General features: G+C 39.9%; 1 protein-coding gene across 2 annotated transcripts in view; it reads left to right on the forward strand.

Moving 5' to 3' along the window:
* Positions 1–577: 577 nt before the first annotated feature.
* b4galnt3b (beta-1,4-N-acetyl-galactosaminyl transferase 3b) overlaps positions 578–18,225 on the forward strand; it is a 49,557-nt gene continuing 31,909 nt past the window's right edge. For both annotated transcript variants that reach the window (XM_041255310.1, XM_041255311.1), the window contains exons 1-3: positions 578–1,069; positions 14,214–14,266; positions 15,657–15,704. In XM_041255310.1, the coding sequence (XP_041111244.1) occupies positions 937–1,069; positions 14,214–14,266; positions 15,657–15,704 (234 nt within the window). In that variant the 5' untranslated portion in view covers positions 578–936. The remainder of the gene's footprint in view (positions 1,070–14,213; positions 14,267–15,656; positions 15,705–18,225) is intronic.

The following is an 18,225-nucleotide window of genomic DNA, read 5'->3' on the forward strand; positions in this document are numbered from 1 at the left end:
GGAATAACAAATATATACTAAAATATATTAGAATCTGTATGATTGTATGTATTTTTTCAACATACATTATACAGTATATTTGGTAGCCCTTATTTTACATTATATATAATTTAGGTAGATATTACTATCAATAGTTAATTTTGCAGCTACCAATCTGGCAGCACAAAACACTTGCAATATAACAACCCATTTATCTTTCTTTGAATTTCATTGTAGCAAAGTTTTGGTACAACTTCTGAATATGTATTTGAAGCAAGTTACTCGTTGCATTATCCAAACTCCGCATCGCCTAATTTATTATTGCAAGCGCAGTGAGCAGAAGAGCCGGGTAGAGAGGACAGCAGAGAGAATCTGCATATCAACTATACATTACACAGTGGGGCCCACATCGGGACATTGGGATAGGTCCAACCACAAAGCAGACCGAAAACTAACATATTTTATTTATTTATTTAAAGCGCGTTGCAACCTGTGCCACTTTGTCTAAAAAGAAAGAAAGAAAGAAATACAGTTTGTAAAAGCAAGTTGACGAAAAGGCGTTGCCGTTTTAAGCTCCTCCCCGCAGTAGGTAAAGACACTGGGCGTTTGGAGTATAATTACCTTGTTGCAGCGGCTTCTATCTTCTTTGTGGAGTTTTTATTGTCTTTTCACTAGCATAAAAATAGAACATGAACATATAATACGCCAGAAGAAATGTTGAAGTGATGCCCCCACATGGTTGAAGTAAAGCAGCGTTATAATTTATGTTATACTAGTGCGTGCAGCTCGAGCTCAACCTCCCCGGGTGGAATAATGTTGTTCGTCTTGAGGGGAACTGCGCGTGTGGATTTCAAAATGAAGAGTAACCGCCGCTGAACGTAAATGAAAAGTGATACAACCGTAGAGAACGGTGAACCAGTTTTAAACACCAAACACTGAGAAGGACTCACAACCAACATGATGTGGTTCTTCCCACTGAAGAAACTGAAGAAACATTTCAAATTCGTCTTTTTTGGATGCGTGCTGGTGTTGGGGTTGTTAGCTGTATATCTAGAGTACGCGGCGACAGATGCTGGGAACCTACACACCGGTGAGTATTATTAAAACATATTACAGAACAAATACAATTGAGTTCTTTCGCGTTAATATTTCTTTTTGCTCTGGGCAAGTTTATCAAACATTTATAGAGCACCGTGTCAAGCATGTGTTGAAAACGTGCCTTACTTACAAAGTTACACCCTGCTAGGAGTAGCTTACTGGCACCGCTGGCTTTTATGTTTCATGGTGTGGAGTTTGTCTTAGTCGCATAGCCGTGCGGTAGTTTAAACTGGATTTTTGGCAGCTGGTCTTCGGGAGAAGTTCTTAGAAAGTTGCAAATGCATTCTGAGGCGTTCTGAACAGGTGCTGTGTTGGGGTCAAATAAGAAGGGTATAGCAGTACATTCTGCCTTTGATTTAAAGGACGTGTGGGATTGAGCCTCAAGTGCTAAAATGTCAATTCAATTAAACGCAAGGGAATCTATTTAGCTTTTATAACAGTGGAGCGTAGGCAAGCAAGGAAGCATGGCAAAGCACTGTGTAGTTAAGCATGGGAAGGCGTAAAGCTCGATAAGTAAGGGGTGAAAATCTAAAGCATGGTAAAATGCCAGGTTGTTTATAGGGGGAAAAATTACCAAGCCATTTGGATTCAACCTTGCCGTTGTAAATGTCATGCGCCGAACCAATACATTTTAGGGCATGCTTTTTATTTACAGTAAAGTTAGTTGCAGCAATTCCTTCCTTGCAACAAATGTTATATGTAAATATCGGGCACATTTCTGCACCACCTGACCTAAGGGCAACGTTCATTGCCTCCAGCCATTTAGTAATGAATTCTGCCCCAATTCTTGTTGAACGGTGCCTGTCTAAAACCCCCATTTCTATTGAGTTCAGAATCTGTGGATATTACAAGGATATACCAGCCTGTCTGTCTCTCTTCATCCAATTGTTATAAAAAAGAAATAAACGAATTAGTTATAAGCATATCAAGGGTGGTATGGAGGTGCCTGTTCGTGCCTGACCACACTTACATTTTTAGTAATGCAGGGATGGAAGTAAGACTCCCATTTCATAGCAGTTTGATCCATTCCTGGTTTTATTGTGAGCTTTTAGTAAGACACACCTGAGCCTGTTACCCTTACACACAGTGGCTAAGGAAGCACATCATAAACCTGGAATGGGTGAAACTGCTCTGCAATAGGAGTCTTATTCACACCCCTGTAATGCAGGTAGGTGGTGATGATGATAACCTTGTTTTGTATTTGTGCTGCTGTGGCAGGGCTGCGTGTGTCAGGCCAGGGATTAATTACATTCACAGTGACAGCAGAATTGTTTGCTGAAATTGCAATTCCAATTCCAATGGTATTTTGGGCAATTACAATTATGCTGCAGTAACTACTAAAAAGTAACATAAACAACTACCCACATTTAACATGGTTGAAAATACAAGAATAATGATTGAATGAGAAATAAATGCTAATTGAACTGGAATCTATCAATTATATGTTAATTACAATTGTAATTACAAAAACACAGGTGTGCCAGGGTTCAACTGCAATGACACTGTAAATGCATTTTATTGTGAATTGCACAGTCTCACTTGAGACTGAACCTAGCTCTAGTGTGTGTCACTGACGGACTGATGGAGACTCACAGGGAACCATTGTGGAGTCCTTCCCTGCACAACCCAGGTAATCGGCGTCTCACTGTAGAGCTGTAGAGCCTCTTTCACAGGGACAGGTTTGTGATGGAGAAGCCTGAACCCCCATCACCTTCAGCAGCAGCTCATCTGCTTCTCAATGAAGCTTCTGTTAGTTAGTAGACACTCGCCAGCAATGCTGAAAGAAACAATTAAAATAATTTGACTGATCTAGCATCTCTTTGATAAATGCTTCTTGTCAAATTGTTTGCCCAAAGGAATTCGTTGAGCATTGTTAAATGTATGTAGACATTTTCCCAGACGTACTGTAAGCAGAATGGCCTTCAAAGTTAATAAGCAAACCCTTTCCTCGTCTAATCTTGTGATGCAGGCACACCAAGCCTGAAGAGATCTGACATCAACGATGCTTCAGGAAGATGTGGGTTCATTCAGATGTCAAAGTTTTCTGAGAAGGAACCCATTAGCTTTCAAGCCAGTTAAAAATAATGTTTTCTTTGCCTGCTTTGTAATCCTAGACTGCTGTTTCTAACCTGGCCTGTCCACTGTACTCCACCCCTCACACCTTGCAGTGAAATGGGATGCCTGGTGGTGACCCCACCCCCAACCCCCTCCCCCTCCCTCTCCCCTAGATTCAGTGTGAATGGCTTGCTGTGGCTGTGCTTGTTTGCTGAGCGCACACACTGTCCTGTGTCTCTGTGTGTGTGCTGATCCTCAGGGGAGGCAGGCCTGGTAGCTGTGAAGCTTACACAGTGTCCTGTGTCTTGCTGTGTGCACTGATCCTCAGGCAGGAATCCATCTAAGCTGGGGGCCTTAATATCTGCAACGCAGGAAGAGGATAGGCCAGGGAGACAAAACATTCCCAAACAGCAATGCAGACAGAGGGGGATCTGAGACAGGAGTGAGATTCTGAGAGGGCTGATGATTTCCTCTGTTCTGTGCATAATTGAGGGGATGGTGGCTCTATTGAGAGGGGCATGGTCATGTTGCCGTGGAGATGCACTGTGGGGAGAGGGGTCTTCAGGTTACTGGGATGGCACATTTTATTGTGTTAAAAATGTCTGCCAAGTTCCTAAATGCAGTGTAAGAAGTAGTGCATCAATAAGGCAAAGATTTTGTTTAGACATTGTTGAAATGTTTTGTGTTTTTGTAGTGTACTACAAAGGCATTGAAATGTGTCTATCTTTAAGCAGTAGACTCCATCAGTACATGTGGGTTTAGATATAATGGCTCCAGATTGTGGAGCTCATTTCCCTTTCAATTGGAGATGCTGCTTCGGTCAAGATTAAATATTTACTTTTTATAGGTTAGCCTTTTAACCTGACTTACCAATAGAATAATTTTTATTCAGTTGAATTGCTTAATTTTGTGTTTAGTTTGTCATTACTATATATTTCCTGTTTTTTTTTTTTGTTTTTGTTTTGTTTTTTAGATTTTGTGTATTTATTGATATAATTTAATTTTTGTTTTATAATTTTTACTATTTCTTGATACTGCAGACTTCTTTCTGTTTGAACTGACATGTAAAGCGCTTTAGGTGCTTTCACACAGAGGAGTGATGACGGTTCAGAACCGCTACTGAAGCTGCTTAGAGGTCTGTGTGAATTGCCTGTACTGCCAGAGAACCATCATAACACGCAGTGGTTCAGAGACAGCACTGAACCGTCATAACTGCCTGTGTGAAAGGCTATACCGCCGCTGAAGCGCTATCGTGGGCGTGGACTGAAAGTCAACATCACATGTAACTGTATACCAGACCTATTGGGTATTTTTTATCGTATATGTTACACACTTTAATTTTTTTTCAAATACAATGGCTGATCAAGAACAAGGTAGTAATTGGAGATTTGAAGAAGTTAAGGAATTGTTAACTTTACATTTCTAAGGAGTGACAGCTACTAAACAGGTGCTGCACTTTTGGCAGCATAGACCTTATACAAATCCAGTTAGTGTGATCGGGGGCGAGTAAAGTGAGACAACAGACTTTAAAAAATTAAATATATATATATATATATATATATATATATATATATATATATATATATATATATATATACAAACATATAAACAACGCATCTGCAGTTTATTGGAGCTGTTGACAGTATATGCAATAGGTAGAACTTGTCTTTATGGTGGACAAGCCTACAACTTTTAATACATTGCAGTTGGTATCACATGGCTGAATGAAAATATTAATGCATCCCCACTTCAATTTATTATTTTTTTTTTTTTAAAGTAGCTTTCCCATGGTATTCTGCTTATTTGTTTGTTTTGTTTCCATTACCATGTAAACGATTTGTTGACTGACAGGTTTGAAAGTTGTACTCACACGATCACTTTGCCTGTGTGAAAGGGTAATGACGGTATTATACCAACGTAGATTGTGCAATTTCGTGCTGTGTGAAAGGGTATTTTAAAAAAAAATTTTAACGTCTCTGAGACAGCATGGTGGCGGTATTTGTGTATGAAGGTGGTATTTGAGATATTGTGGTATGAAAAGAGCTGTAGAAATGAATTAAATGTGTTCTCCAGGGAATCTTGCAGGTAAGTCCTAGAGCTACAGTTTCATGTGCCGAGGCCTCAGAACCCAGAACAGGGACTCCTGTTACAAAAGTAGAACTTGCATGATGCTTGCATTGGTGGCTTTGTCTGCTTTGTGATTAGGCTGGTTAAACGTGACTCTAGTTAATTATGAAAACTCACAGAACCAGTTGTGCCTGTTAAGATAATATTTTCACCTCCCCTGAAAATAATAAAATATAACACAAAGCATTCCATTACCAGAGCATGTGGATATATTGTGGCTTCTCCCCCATTGTGATCTCCCTCCCTGTCTGAGCGGCCCGTTCCAACTTCCATTTCAGTACAGAGCCACAGCTCAGATCTCTTTCTGCCTGTTGCTTAGAGGATCGATTTCTCTCTGTATCTTTGAGTCTGACTCCAGTTTTGGAGTTTAGGCTCTCAGTTGTTAGTAATCTCCTCCTGTTCTTCCCGTGGGATACTTTTTTCCTACTGTCTATCTCGGTTTAAGATTAGTTTAAAGAACTGTGCAGTGTGGTTTGTTAAGCGCAGAGGAAGCATTGTAAACTGATATGTTTTGATAAATACTAACTGAATCTGGCAACACCACTGCACACTCTGAATGGCTGGATCACTCGCTGCACACTCTGAATAACTGAATCACTCTCTGGAAGAGCTTTATCACTCTCTGCACACTCTGGAAGAGCTGAATCACTCTACAATTCTGAGTGACTCTGGAAGAGCTGAATCACTCTCTCCACACTCTGGAAGAGCTGAATCACTCTCTGCACCTTCTAAATAGTTGAGTTACTCTCTGGAAGAACTGGCTTGCTCTCTGCACACTCTGCAAGAGCTGAATCACTCACTGCACATTCTGAATAACTGAATCACTCTTTGCACACTCTGAATTGCTGAATCACTCTCTGGAAGAGCTGAATCACTCTCTGCACATTCTGGAAGAGCTTAATTACTCACTGCACATTTTGAATAGCTGAATCACACTTTGGAAGAGCTGAATCACTCTGCACAATCTGAATAGCTGTATCACTCTCTGCACGCTCTGGAAGAACTAAATCATTCACTGCACAGTCTGAGTAACTGAATCACTCTGCACACTGTTTAGCTTAATCACTCTGGAAGAGATTAATCACTCTGTACATTCTGAATAGCTTAATCACTGTCTGGACGAGTTGAATCACTCACTCTGCACACTCTGGAAGAGCTAAATCATTCACTACATAGTCTGAATAACTGAATCACTCTCTGCACACAAGCTGCACACTGTTTAGCTTAATCACTCTGGAAGAGATTAATCACTCTGTACATTCTGAATAGCCTAATCACTGTCTGGATGAGTTGATTCACTCACTCTGCACACTCTGGAAGAGCTAAATCATTCACTGCATAGTCTGAATAACTGAATCACTCTCTGCACACAAGCTGCACACTGTTTAGGTTAATCACTCTCTGGAAGAGATGAATCACTCTGTACATTCTGAATAGCTTAATCACTCTGGACGAGTTGAATCACTTTCTACACACTGGAAGAGATTAATCACTGCACACACTGGAGGAGCTGAATCACTCTCTGCACAATCTGAGTAACTGAATCACTCTGCACATTCTGAATAGCTGAATCACACTATGCACACTGAATAGCTGAATCACTCTCTGGAAGAGCAGAATCACTGTCTGCACACTGAATAGCTGAATCACTGCACAATCTGGAAGAGCAGACTCACTCTCTGCAGACTGGAAGAGCTTTGTCACTCTGCACATTCAAGTAGCTGAATCACTCTCTGGAAGAACTGAATTACTCTCTACACACTGAATAGCAGGATCACTTGCTGCACACTCTGGAAGAGCTGAATCACTCTCTTCACACCGAATAGCTGAATCACTGCGCGTTCTGGAAGAACTTTATCACTCTCCGCACACTGTGAAAGAGCTGAATCACTCTCTGCACACTCTGGGAGAGCTGAATTACTCTGCACATTCTGAATGGCTGAATCACTCTCTGGAAGAACTGAATCACTCTACAGTCTACAAACTCAGAATAGCTGAATCACTCTCTTCACATTATGAATAGTTGAATCACTCTCTGCACACTCTGCAAGAGCTAAATCACTTGCACATTCTAAATAGCTGAATCACTGCACATTTTGTATAGCTGAATCACTCTCTGCACACTCTGGAAGAGCTGAATCACTCACTGCAGACTTACAAATCTGCTCATTCGAAACCCTGCTTGGGTTTGTGTGGATCGTTCTCCACAGAGTCTAAGAAAAACAGCAGTCCTCACAAATCCAAGTAGCTGTTTCTTCACTTGTTTCACTTGGAATGGTAAATTAGCATAAATCAGTGTAAGATGCAATAGGCTACTTGATGTATTTTGTAATACAGATTTATCGCAAAAAGTATCACAAAAGTAATTTGAATACAGTATTTCTACAAATAATTAAAGCAATATAACTGTCAAATATTGAAGCACCAAACTTCTCAATAATGCGATCCAAGTCATAATTTTATTACTATAACATCTCAAAAAGCTCTGCAAATGTCTGATATTCATTGAGCGCTGCATGCAGTAGCAGCTGTCTCCTTTATGTCCGTGTTATCTCTGTGGTGCAAAGGGCTAACAGATTCGCCCTTTTGAGTGCCTGCAAGTTTTTCCGAGCACTCTCGGAAATACTGAATAGCTAGGCCAGAGATAAACCCACCACGGATCTTGGATTATATACACAAATTTCAGATTGTAGCTAAGATTGTAAATATAAATATATATTATATAAAATTATTATATTATATAAATATTGATAAATAATGCATCCGACTTTGCACATTCAGTCACCATTAATATAATAATCTGTATTGTGATTAATGTATTGTACACGTCATGTTTGCTGCATTTACGCAAGATACAACACAATCGCTTCTTTCCACAGTAATTGAATGCACTGTCAACACACGCCTTTATCGTATCTTATGCAATAAGTACAGTACCAACAGTGTTGCAAAAAATAAGATGCAACAATTTAGGCTTCCTTTTCAGCCACATATGTGAACGCTCTTAGGCCCCCTAAAACCTCAACTGTGAAAAAGGAATTTGAGGTGGCCCAGAGACAGCCCAAAGCCAGCTCAGGAAGTGTGAATGGGGTCAGTGTTCTACAGTTATCTATTGCTTCAGACACAAATTACATGAAATGGTAACAAATGTTTCAACAGTCTTCTATAGTGTTACAAGATGACTAATATAGAAACATTCGCTGTTGCGCCCAAAGTTGGCTTCCTTGCGCTCATTCTTTGCTGTAAACATGTCCTTATTTTTTTCAGCATTCTCTGTGCTGGTTCTGTCTTTATGTATGCTTATCAAAGCCACTGCATTGAAAGCTGTCAGTGTTTTTGCTTTGCTGTGGAGAGTGGCTCCTGCAGAAATAATTATGTTGTTTTATTGCATTTGTTGTTGGCGGTGAAAATATGATTTTCGCAGCCCCTTTCACAATATTATTGCCTTCACGTTTCCATTGTTCAATTAATTATCCAAGTTCTCTGTATAGTTCACATTTTAAATGTAATCTGTTTTTCACAGTAAAGGCTGTGAACAGTGAAAGGGTGTCTGCCACTGAACTGGATGACCTGTCCTTCTCCCGCAGTCCTACTGCAGTCATGATCTGACACATTTTGGAGTCTCTAGATGCCGTAGCACCTGTTGTTCCTTCGCCTATGACTGCAACTAAACTTTGTGCGCTACACAAGCACCTTTTTCCCTCTGCGCACATGTTTCTTTTGATAAGAGTTCAGTGTACGGGTGAGTCGGGGCTCCAGCGCCCCAGCCAAAGCATGGAGCTGCATCATCAAAGAGATGGGAAAGACTTTTGGTCCAAGCGTTTGTCATTGACTTAGTCAGTAATGACCTGTATTGATTTGCTTGTAATTTAGCAGCTTTTACTGCAATATTTTACAAAACAGTAGTCTGATCTTTCATATGAAGTGTTGTACATGTCCTCATTTTCTACCCAGTGGTAGTAGTATTTGAGCTTGTTGCATTGGATTCTGTTGTGCATTTGAAGAACATACATGGTCTTTTGTTAAAGGGATTCTAGCTCATGAAATCATTCCATTAAATTTGACCCTCGCTTTCATTCCATATGAAGTCTCAAAGAAACACAAAAGCAAATGTGTGTCAATGTACTACACCTGGTTATAGAAATCTCAGTTTACACACCTTACTTTCAGGTCGTCATGGACGTCAGTGTTTTTCTAAAGGGTGAAATGATCCTGACCCTTCAGTTATCCCACCACCTCCATACCCTGTTTGCTGGCATGCTTAAACCCCTGAAGAATCTGCTGAGGTGAAATGAAAGAGGAAATGCAAACCAATATCTGGCGATATTTTCTTTTTAAATTAAAATGTGATTCTTTCAAAACTGCACATACAGTAAACAGAAGTCACGTTCCCAATTTGGAACCTAATTAATTTGTGTATATATTTATTTTGGCAGGCGCCTTTATCCTAGATGACTTACAGGGCAGTATAGGGTTACAATGCAAGATTAATAATTAAATACAGTACAGTTTAAAGTCTTAGCAGCAGCTACACTTATAATTCTGCTGAGTGTAGATCACGCACTCGATGTCAATGACAAAGCATTTGAAACATTTAAACCACAACAGGTTTAACATATAAAAATAGATTAGGTGCGTTAATATCAGGGTTTTTGTCATTTTTTTTTTTTTTTTAATTTAGATTTAATGACTTCTAATATGTTCAGCGGATACCTCTAATCAAGTTGAGGGTGTACTTTCTCTTGCACTATTTGCAGAGTGTGTGAAAAATTCAACTTGATTTAGAGGTAGCCAGCGGTCTAATTAACTGTATGTTGCAGACTCTAGTTTTCAATCATGGCAGATTTGTCAAGGATAAACGTTCTGTGATTATGTGGGAGGGGTTGCAGGTTTGACACAAACCCGTTGACAGGGTATGACTTAAACAACCCGTAAGTGCTGAAGCAGGGACTGGTGATCCAGTACCAGGTGTCGCGCAGCGCAGCGCAATGCGATCCGGTGTGTCTCTCTGAGCTCCCGGATTCAGAGGGCTCCGTTATCCGAGCAGACAGACCAAGTTCAATGTGACCTCTGTAGGGAGTCTTGTCAGCGTGCTGGAATTAACCAGCCCTCTGAAGGCTGGCTTCGTTTTGAATGATAAAACTGCAAAAATCAAGATTCCCTTGAGTCAAGAGTTTACAGGGTTTTCAAATCCTAATTGTTTGCATTTCTTCTCAACCACGGTAGTAAAATGACTTTTTGGCAGTGGGCTCAGAATTCTGAACCTTTTAAAGTGAAAATAAAACTGATCAATTCAATGACAAGCGTTTGGACTAGAAGTCTTTCCCCATGTCTTGGATGATGCAGCTTCATGCTATGTGATGCAGGTTATAACACGCTCTGTGCTTCTGGGTACAGCTTGCAGTAGATACTGTATTGAATGCTGTGTTTTGAAATGTTATTGAGCCCTCAGGGTTTCTGTTTACACAGAGCCCTCCTCTGAGCTGTTTCACCTCTGCTTAACAGCTGCCAAACTGCTTGTTCACACTTGTCTTTCTTAACATATTACACCCATGCTTACATTGGTTGCCAGTGAGCTACCAAATTGATTTTAAAGTCGCCGTAATAGGTCCTTCATGGATTAGGACCATCCTATCTGCAAGAACTACCAATTGTGTAGTTTGTGGAACTCTATTCCGTTGTCATTAGGCAGGTTGAAACATTGGATTCTGTTGTAGCTGGCGTGTATTGTACATGTGAGTTCTCGTTTTGTTTTGAGCTGTATAAAAATAAATTTGTGTTACATTGTGAACAGCTGCTAAAGCACTATACAGCCCTAAGCCATGCATCACTACTAATAAAGGTGCTTTTAATAAAGCATTTGAAACATTTCAATCTACATAAACATCAATACATGTTGTCATTTTTTTTAAATTTAGATTTAATGACCTGTATTTTTCTAAGTCTTCGGTGGCTGCTTCTAATCATGTTGAGTGTAGTTTCTCCTGCACTCTTTGTAAGACAGACCCTGACACAGCAAAGAGTGATGATTAGAGACAGCCACCGAACACTTTGAAACATGCAAGAGATGTAAGACTTCGGGTGGAGTTCTATCTGCCACAAACACAAAGGCATTGTGTTCTCTCTCGTTCTGGTGAGAAGCTGCTGTTGTTCCACACTCTCCAGCCCTAAGGCTACCTGTATATAATATAACACAAATGATAATTTAAAAGTTAAATATTGGGTGTAGTTATTGTAGATCATAAGAGTCAACTTCCCAACATTTCAGTATGTGTAACAAACCTTAGTCAAGGGAAAGTGTATTTTGAAAACAAACTTGGAGGCACTTGGAGGCTTTTGATGCCATGGTAACAACACTTGCTTATTACTATTTAAATCTATTAATGTGCTTGTGATATAATTTACTACATTGTTAATGATAAAGCGATGTAGTATTCCTTTCAACTAAAGCCTTCAGGCAGAGTGTGACTCCAGCCTGTGCTGTGTGGTATTGAGAGTGTGACTCCAGCCTGCGCTGTGTGGTATTGAGAGTGTGACTCCAGCCTGCGCTGTGTGGTATTGAGGATGGGTGTAGTAACATGTGAGCCATAGCAGTACTCTGAGTGGGGCCAAACCAGGAGCCTTTAGTTAAAATACATTAAAGGATCGTTTCTGGGCTTGTCCGGTTGGCCACACATGAGCTTGAGTGCTAAAGTAGGACTAAAACATTGCTAATGATTTATAATACAAACATGAAGCAACTTAGTTGCAAGTCCAATAAATGTTTCAAATAGTTTTTATTCCTTCAAGAAAAAAAGATTGGGGTCTGATTTCAGTACCTTTAATTAATTTTGGTGCTCATAATTAATACAGGATACATGATTGGGGTCAATCCCCATTTTAAAATCAAATCCTTTTGAAGGAGTTTGAATTAGAATCAATGTTTTAGAGACCTGATGATTGTTGTATTTGTGCAACTGCTTTCATTTGGAAGCCAATTTTAATTGACTAACAAACAGTAACTTCATTTGAAGTAATTTGTTGCCACTGTGAGAAGGCAATTTTGATCAGTGACGTGTTGGAATTTATTAAAGGGAAACTGGAATTGGGAAGTGATTTTAAAAAGGAACTGGAAGTTAACTTGTTATTGAAAAACATGAATTGACCCAACCATGGTAACAAACAATTTGTACCATTTCTTTATAGTTTTACTCGAGTAGTTTAAAACTGGGCTATTGGAGGAATTCTTAATTGCTGGGGGTCATGAAGAGGAGGGCTGCCTCCAGGATGCCACACACCATATTGTACAATTAGGGCTCCAGTGCTTTCATCTCAGCCCCCTGGAACTCTGCAGCAGAGGCAGGCAGGGCTGTGCATGTGTGAGTAGGGGAGGAGAGAGTCCCCATATCAGACAGGGTGAAGGTTACTGCAGGTATCCCTCAGTCCAGTTCTGACGGGGGCTCTGTCCTCGTGTGTGTCTGAGCTCCAGTGACAATGGGGTGGTCAGATGGCTTCTGGCCAGGAGAAAGTGACTGGGTGGCAGCCCGTCTGGACTGCTGCCTCTCCTCTGCAGTCCCTCATCAGTCGCTCTCAAACTTTCACAAAGCTACTGGGTGTGTTTTAGCGTGCCCTGTTCTCCCATCCACTGTGTGGTTTTTTGCATTCTTGTAATTATATCTTGTCGTAAGTTATATTCCTAAGAATAAGACTGATTTGTGTGATGCGAGTCTAGACTTGCAGTGGAGTGGAGACTGGGTTAGAATGTGAAGAGCTTAACTCTCTTAAACAGATGGCTCATTTTCTCTGAAGTTTGTTACATTTAATTCTATATAAACACTGAAGTTTCTCAGGGAAACAAACCAGTTGTAGGTAAACCATTCAGCTGCAGACATTATGTTGCAGGGCTCAGTTCAGTCAGATTGCTCAGTCTAAAGGAGAAGGGCTGTGCAGCTCCACACTGGATTGAAGGCCAGCAGCCATAAGTCATCTGCTGTTGTGGGTGCTGCTGATCTGGCCAGGAGACAAGGCGTGTTGAAAGGGCTCTGGCCTCTCCGGCTGCAGCAATCCAAAATCATTCTTCTGTTATTATAGAAGAAATGTTCCTAAATATTTAAATGCTTACCTGAAAAGAGTAAATGCTAAATTGTATTGTAAAATATTTTGTTTATATACACCTTTTTAAAAAGATATTTGGTTTTCACAATCAGTGAATTATCAGCCATAAATACATGCAAAAATAAGACATGAAATGTCCCCCTGTACTGGGCAGAGCAATCGTTAGCAGAAATATTTCCGATCTTTGATGCAGCTTCAAGACATTTAAAAAAATGCAACTCTATGCAGTGTGAGTTCATTCATTTACCAGAAGCAAACTAAACCGGCTTTGTAATAGATAGTGTGTCAATAAGGAAAACGCTTAAATTCAGAAATTGGAACTTTCACAGGGTCCCGGTAATGGGTACATTTAAGAGAAATCATGAAATCCGTGATAACGGTGAAAAAGATACAGCCTTAGTTATTCGACCCAACAGCAAACTGATCCATAAATAGCCTGCACTCTTATCTATTAAAAAAAAAAAAAAAAAAGTTTTAAAATTACTTTGTGTTGAAGCTGAGCCAATGTCCTTAACTTCATGTAAGAAACTAATCAAGCAGCAAATCTTTACTCCTGTCTAGTTTTACACTTATAAAAGTTTACCATACCATTTTTACTTTTATTTTTTGCAGTTTTACCATGCTTTCCCCATGGATACTATGCATTTACCATACTTTACCTTGGTTTGCCACGTTTATTAATGTGCTTTACCATACCTCACTATTCTTTACAATCCTTGCCTATGCTTTACCATGCTTTCACTGTGCTTTGTTATGCTTTTACTATGGGATGTTTTTCTAAGGTTGCCTATGCCCTTGACCTGCAGAATGCTTTGTACTGTGCTGGATTGTAACTGAAGGCTGCTTGTGTCTCTCGGCAGGGAACCCTGTGCTTCTGAAGAAAGAAGTCCGGTCAGACCAGCAGCACAGAGAGGTAAGAAACCACAGCTCCTCCACTGGCTGGGGGTGTTAGTTAATGCTTAATTTCCAGCATCATGTCTACTAAATGACTGGCGCAGGTATCTGTTGAGAACAGGATTGCTTTACAGGGGTGACGTCAGACCAGAAACAGACCCAAAACAAGTGAAGGGCTGGGCAAAAGTGAAGCGCAATGGCGCTCAGTGTTTTATTTATTAACTAATAAAACATAATAAAAATTTGTACAGAACACCAAACAAAAGGGCACAAGGGTCAAGCAAAGAAACAATAACAAAACCGCAGTGAACGAAACAAACAAGTAGCGTGCTGGGTTTTAGTCAGCACATATAGCAATTGTTTACTTTTTTAAATCCTCTTTCACAAACTTGGGTCACTCCTGACACTCTCCAAACTGATGCAGACAGCTGCAGGCTTTTATACAGGTGACCATCTCCCGATTAGCAGCAATTAATCAATGAATTAACTCTGGAGATGGCCACCTCCACAAGGTTTTTATGAATGAGGATTTTAACCCCATTCATGTGACTATTTTGAGACTGGCTTTTCGTAACAGATAATAATAAATTGGACGGCATTTGTCCGTCCGCACAAAACACAACATACACTATAAATGATAAAAATAACACTAATACAAACAAATGATAAAAATTGCGCACACTATACTTAGGGGCGGGCTCTCTGACACATTGTTTACAAGGCTGCGTGTCTACAGCATTTAATTGAATATGAAACAGACTGTGAAGAAACACTGACTACAAGGCTAACACCTTATATTTGTATAAATGTATATCAGGGATGGACATAAGACTCCTATTCCATAGCAGTTTACTCCGAGCTTGATTATCCACAGTAACAAATTTAGGTGCGTCTTATTAAACACATAGTAAAACCAGGAATGGATCAAACTGCTATGCAAGGGGAGTCTTATTTCCATCCTTACTTTCCCCATGGGCTTTAAGGGTCAGTGGGATCCTACGAAACATATTTAGCAAAAACTACAAGTGAAAATTGCCCTTTGTCCTTGCACTCTTCCTGAATAGTAACTTCAGGTTTTAAAGTGAAAAAGGATAGAATAGAGTTGTTCCCTGGTAACATTAATCAGCCTGCACATTACATGCTGTTTACAGTGCAGCTCCACATTAATCAGCCTGCACATTACATGCTGTATACAGTGTGCATCTTTAGGGACATGTTCAAGAATACATCGGCAGCCATTCTGTGCGATCTGCTCTGTATTCTCTATATAGGTGGACTCCTTATGCTCTATAGCAAGTCGGGGCCCGAGCGCACACATTTCATTTAGCTCTCTCAAGCAGCATTATATAAAATATGCAAATGCTAATATATCTCTCTCTCTCTCTCTCTCTTCCTGTCCATCCGTGGAGCCGCACACTACTCAGTGGAAGAACCTGGAGCAGAGATGGAGTCCTGAGGTAGCGTGAGTGTGGGCCTCTCCCTGTCCCTGTCGCTGTCACTGTGTAGGCCTCACCATGCTCTAGCACACGTGAACTTTCACTTTATATCATGATATCTGGGACCAGACGAGGTTCAACAAAACTACCGTTTTCGGTGGTTTACTTTCATTTAGTGTGCTGTACTCCTCCAGTGCCTCTAATTACAGGGGTACCAAACAATGACCGTCGCTGTGAAAACACAGAGTAAAATAAAGGGGCTCTCCTATGCTGCAAGTATCGGTGATTGTACCGCCCACATCAGTTTCACTCCATTGCTGTCCCCCTGATGTGATTATTTTAATATCATTGCAGTTAAGTAAGTTTGTGCACAACAATTTAATGTGAGGGGTAATTATGCCTTGGTAGCATCAGGGGAAGAAAAAAAACAAAACATTCGCAACAAGCCTAAAGCAAGTTTAACATACTACAGGAGTGTTACTAAAATATTTACTCTAAACAGAGTGTACTTTGAAGTGGAATCTATATAAGCTAGACGTGAGTTTATGAAAACCGTACTTTTTTAAAAAAAAATGTAAAATTTTTTTTTATTCAGTGACAGCTGCAGCATCACATACTGCATCTTGTTAATACTGTACCACCTAATCTTCACTATCTGGGAAACACACAGGGTGGAAATCCTTGCCTAATAATAATAATAATAATAATAATACATTGATTTACTTACCACAACATGCATACATCACTGATGTTTTTTTGTTTGCTTTTTAACTTTATTGAATATTGTTAAATATTCATTATATAACAGTTGATTTTGAAACTTAAAAGACTTGCGCACTATATACAGTCAGTTTTCTTTAATGTGCACAATTTATTTACAGCTGTTTGCCAGGAATACAAGCCTGTCATCCTGCTCTGGTTTCAAGGCGGTGCGCTTTTTTGTTTGTTTACATTGAATACACACAGGGGCATACTTAAAAAGCATTTTCAAAACTGATTCGCTGGTAGGATGGGACCAGCAAATCAGATGCTAGTTAACACGAGCAGGAAAAGAAGAGCACGCATGTAATTATTGAATCGATTACCCAGTATTTATATTGATGTATCTAATGAGGAATGGAATTGATTTGAAAAATCGATTTTCGATTTAATCATAGCAGCCCTATATCAAATCCCCAAGTCTCCCCTGGAGTGCCATGCAGTGGCCTGAAACCTAGTCTCCTGAAACCAAGTTCTAAGTCACAGAGTGGCTTTGTGTTCCCACTGATTTAGAGACACTTCCAGAGGTAAAGGTTGCAGGTAAATTCAACCCGATTTTTATACCCGAATACCTGATTTTTAAACAGCGATCTTTCACCTAACAGATCAGAGAGTGTGCCCTGTCCCATTCACTGTGCACAGGTGCTGTACCTGCTTTAAGCGTTATTTCTACTCTGTAATGCACAGGTTTGTTTCCGAATCTCCAAACTGTTCCCATGCATTTACTGTTCTTTGTGTGTGAGTTTAGAGCAGATGTTGTTTTTTTTTTTTTTTTTAAATTGTGCTTGTTATATCCTATAACCCTGGCGCTTACAAGTGTGTAAAAAGATTAAGCTAGTCTAACAGTGATCCTCTCAGTTGTGTGTGTGGGTGGTTTGTTTTTCCCTGGGACACAGCGCAGTGATGTTGAGCTCCTGAGTCGAGCCTAGCTTTGCAGCTGCAGACAGACAGTGTAATCTTCGCTGACGGACCCTGACACATGCTGGGATTATGAAACTCTAGAACAAAGGCTGGATCTGTCGGTGATCTGCAGGCAGTAGCACAGTCAGCCGTTGCAGTTTTTTTCTTCTTTAGATTTCAGCTACAGGGCTCTCAGGAGCAGTACAATATACCTTTTCTTCCACAAGTGAATACAATGATTATCTTGATTCCTGTGTCCTGTTCATAGTCATGTTCTTCATGTCAACACTCCTATACAGTGCTTATAGAAAGTCTACACCCCCTTTCAAAATGTTCACCTTTTGTTGCCTTATAGCCTTGTGATACAGTGTGTTCTATCAACACACACGTATCACTGTTTACCATCCCGGAGTAAAATCAACAATAGACTTTTAATATCTGTATTATATGTTATTATTTAACATGCTGTTGCTGAATAATTACTGCCGAAATAGAGTAGGGTTGGTTGCAGCCTGTGTGCGAGTGAGGTTTTAGTTGAAATACAAATATATACAAAAAAAGTCATGCCAAGTTTAAAACATGATAGCTATTTTAGATGCATATATTGTTTGCAATAACATAGAATAGATAAGTTAGTTGTTTTTAACTGTCTTGTCTGCATTAAAATAACTAAATATAAAGTATTCCTTACCTGATTTAGTGGGTACAGCTGGTCTTTGCTTCAAGCTGTTCCAGAGTGCGGCCATGTTTAGGGGTTTGTGCGCGTAACTGGATTTTGCTGGATAGCAAGGGAGTGCTCATTGTAGGCAATGGGAGAGGTTAGTTTGCATGTAAATGTTTTATACTGTGTGAAAGGGCTTTAATTGATATTATGAATTTTAAT

Source organism: Polyodon spathula, chromosome 7 (genome assembly GCF_017654505.1).
Source record: "Polyodon spathula isolate WHYD16114869_AA chromosome 7, ASM1765450v1, whole genome shotgun sequence".
Taxonomy (NCBI): Eukaryota; Metazoa; Chordata; class Actinopteri; order Acipenseriformes; family Polyodontidae; genus Polyodon; species Polyodon spathula.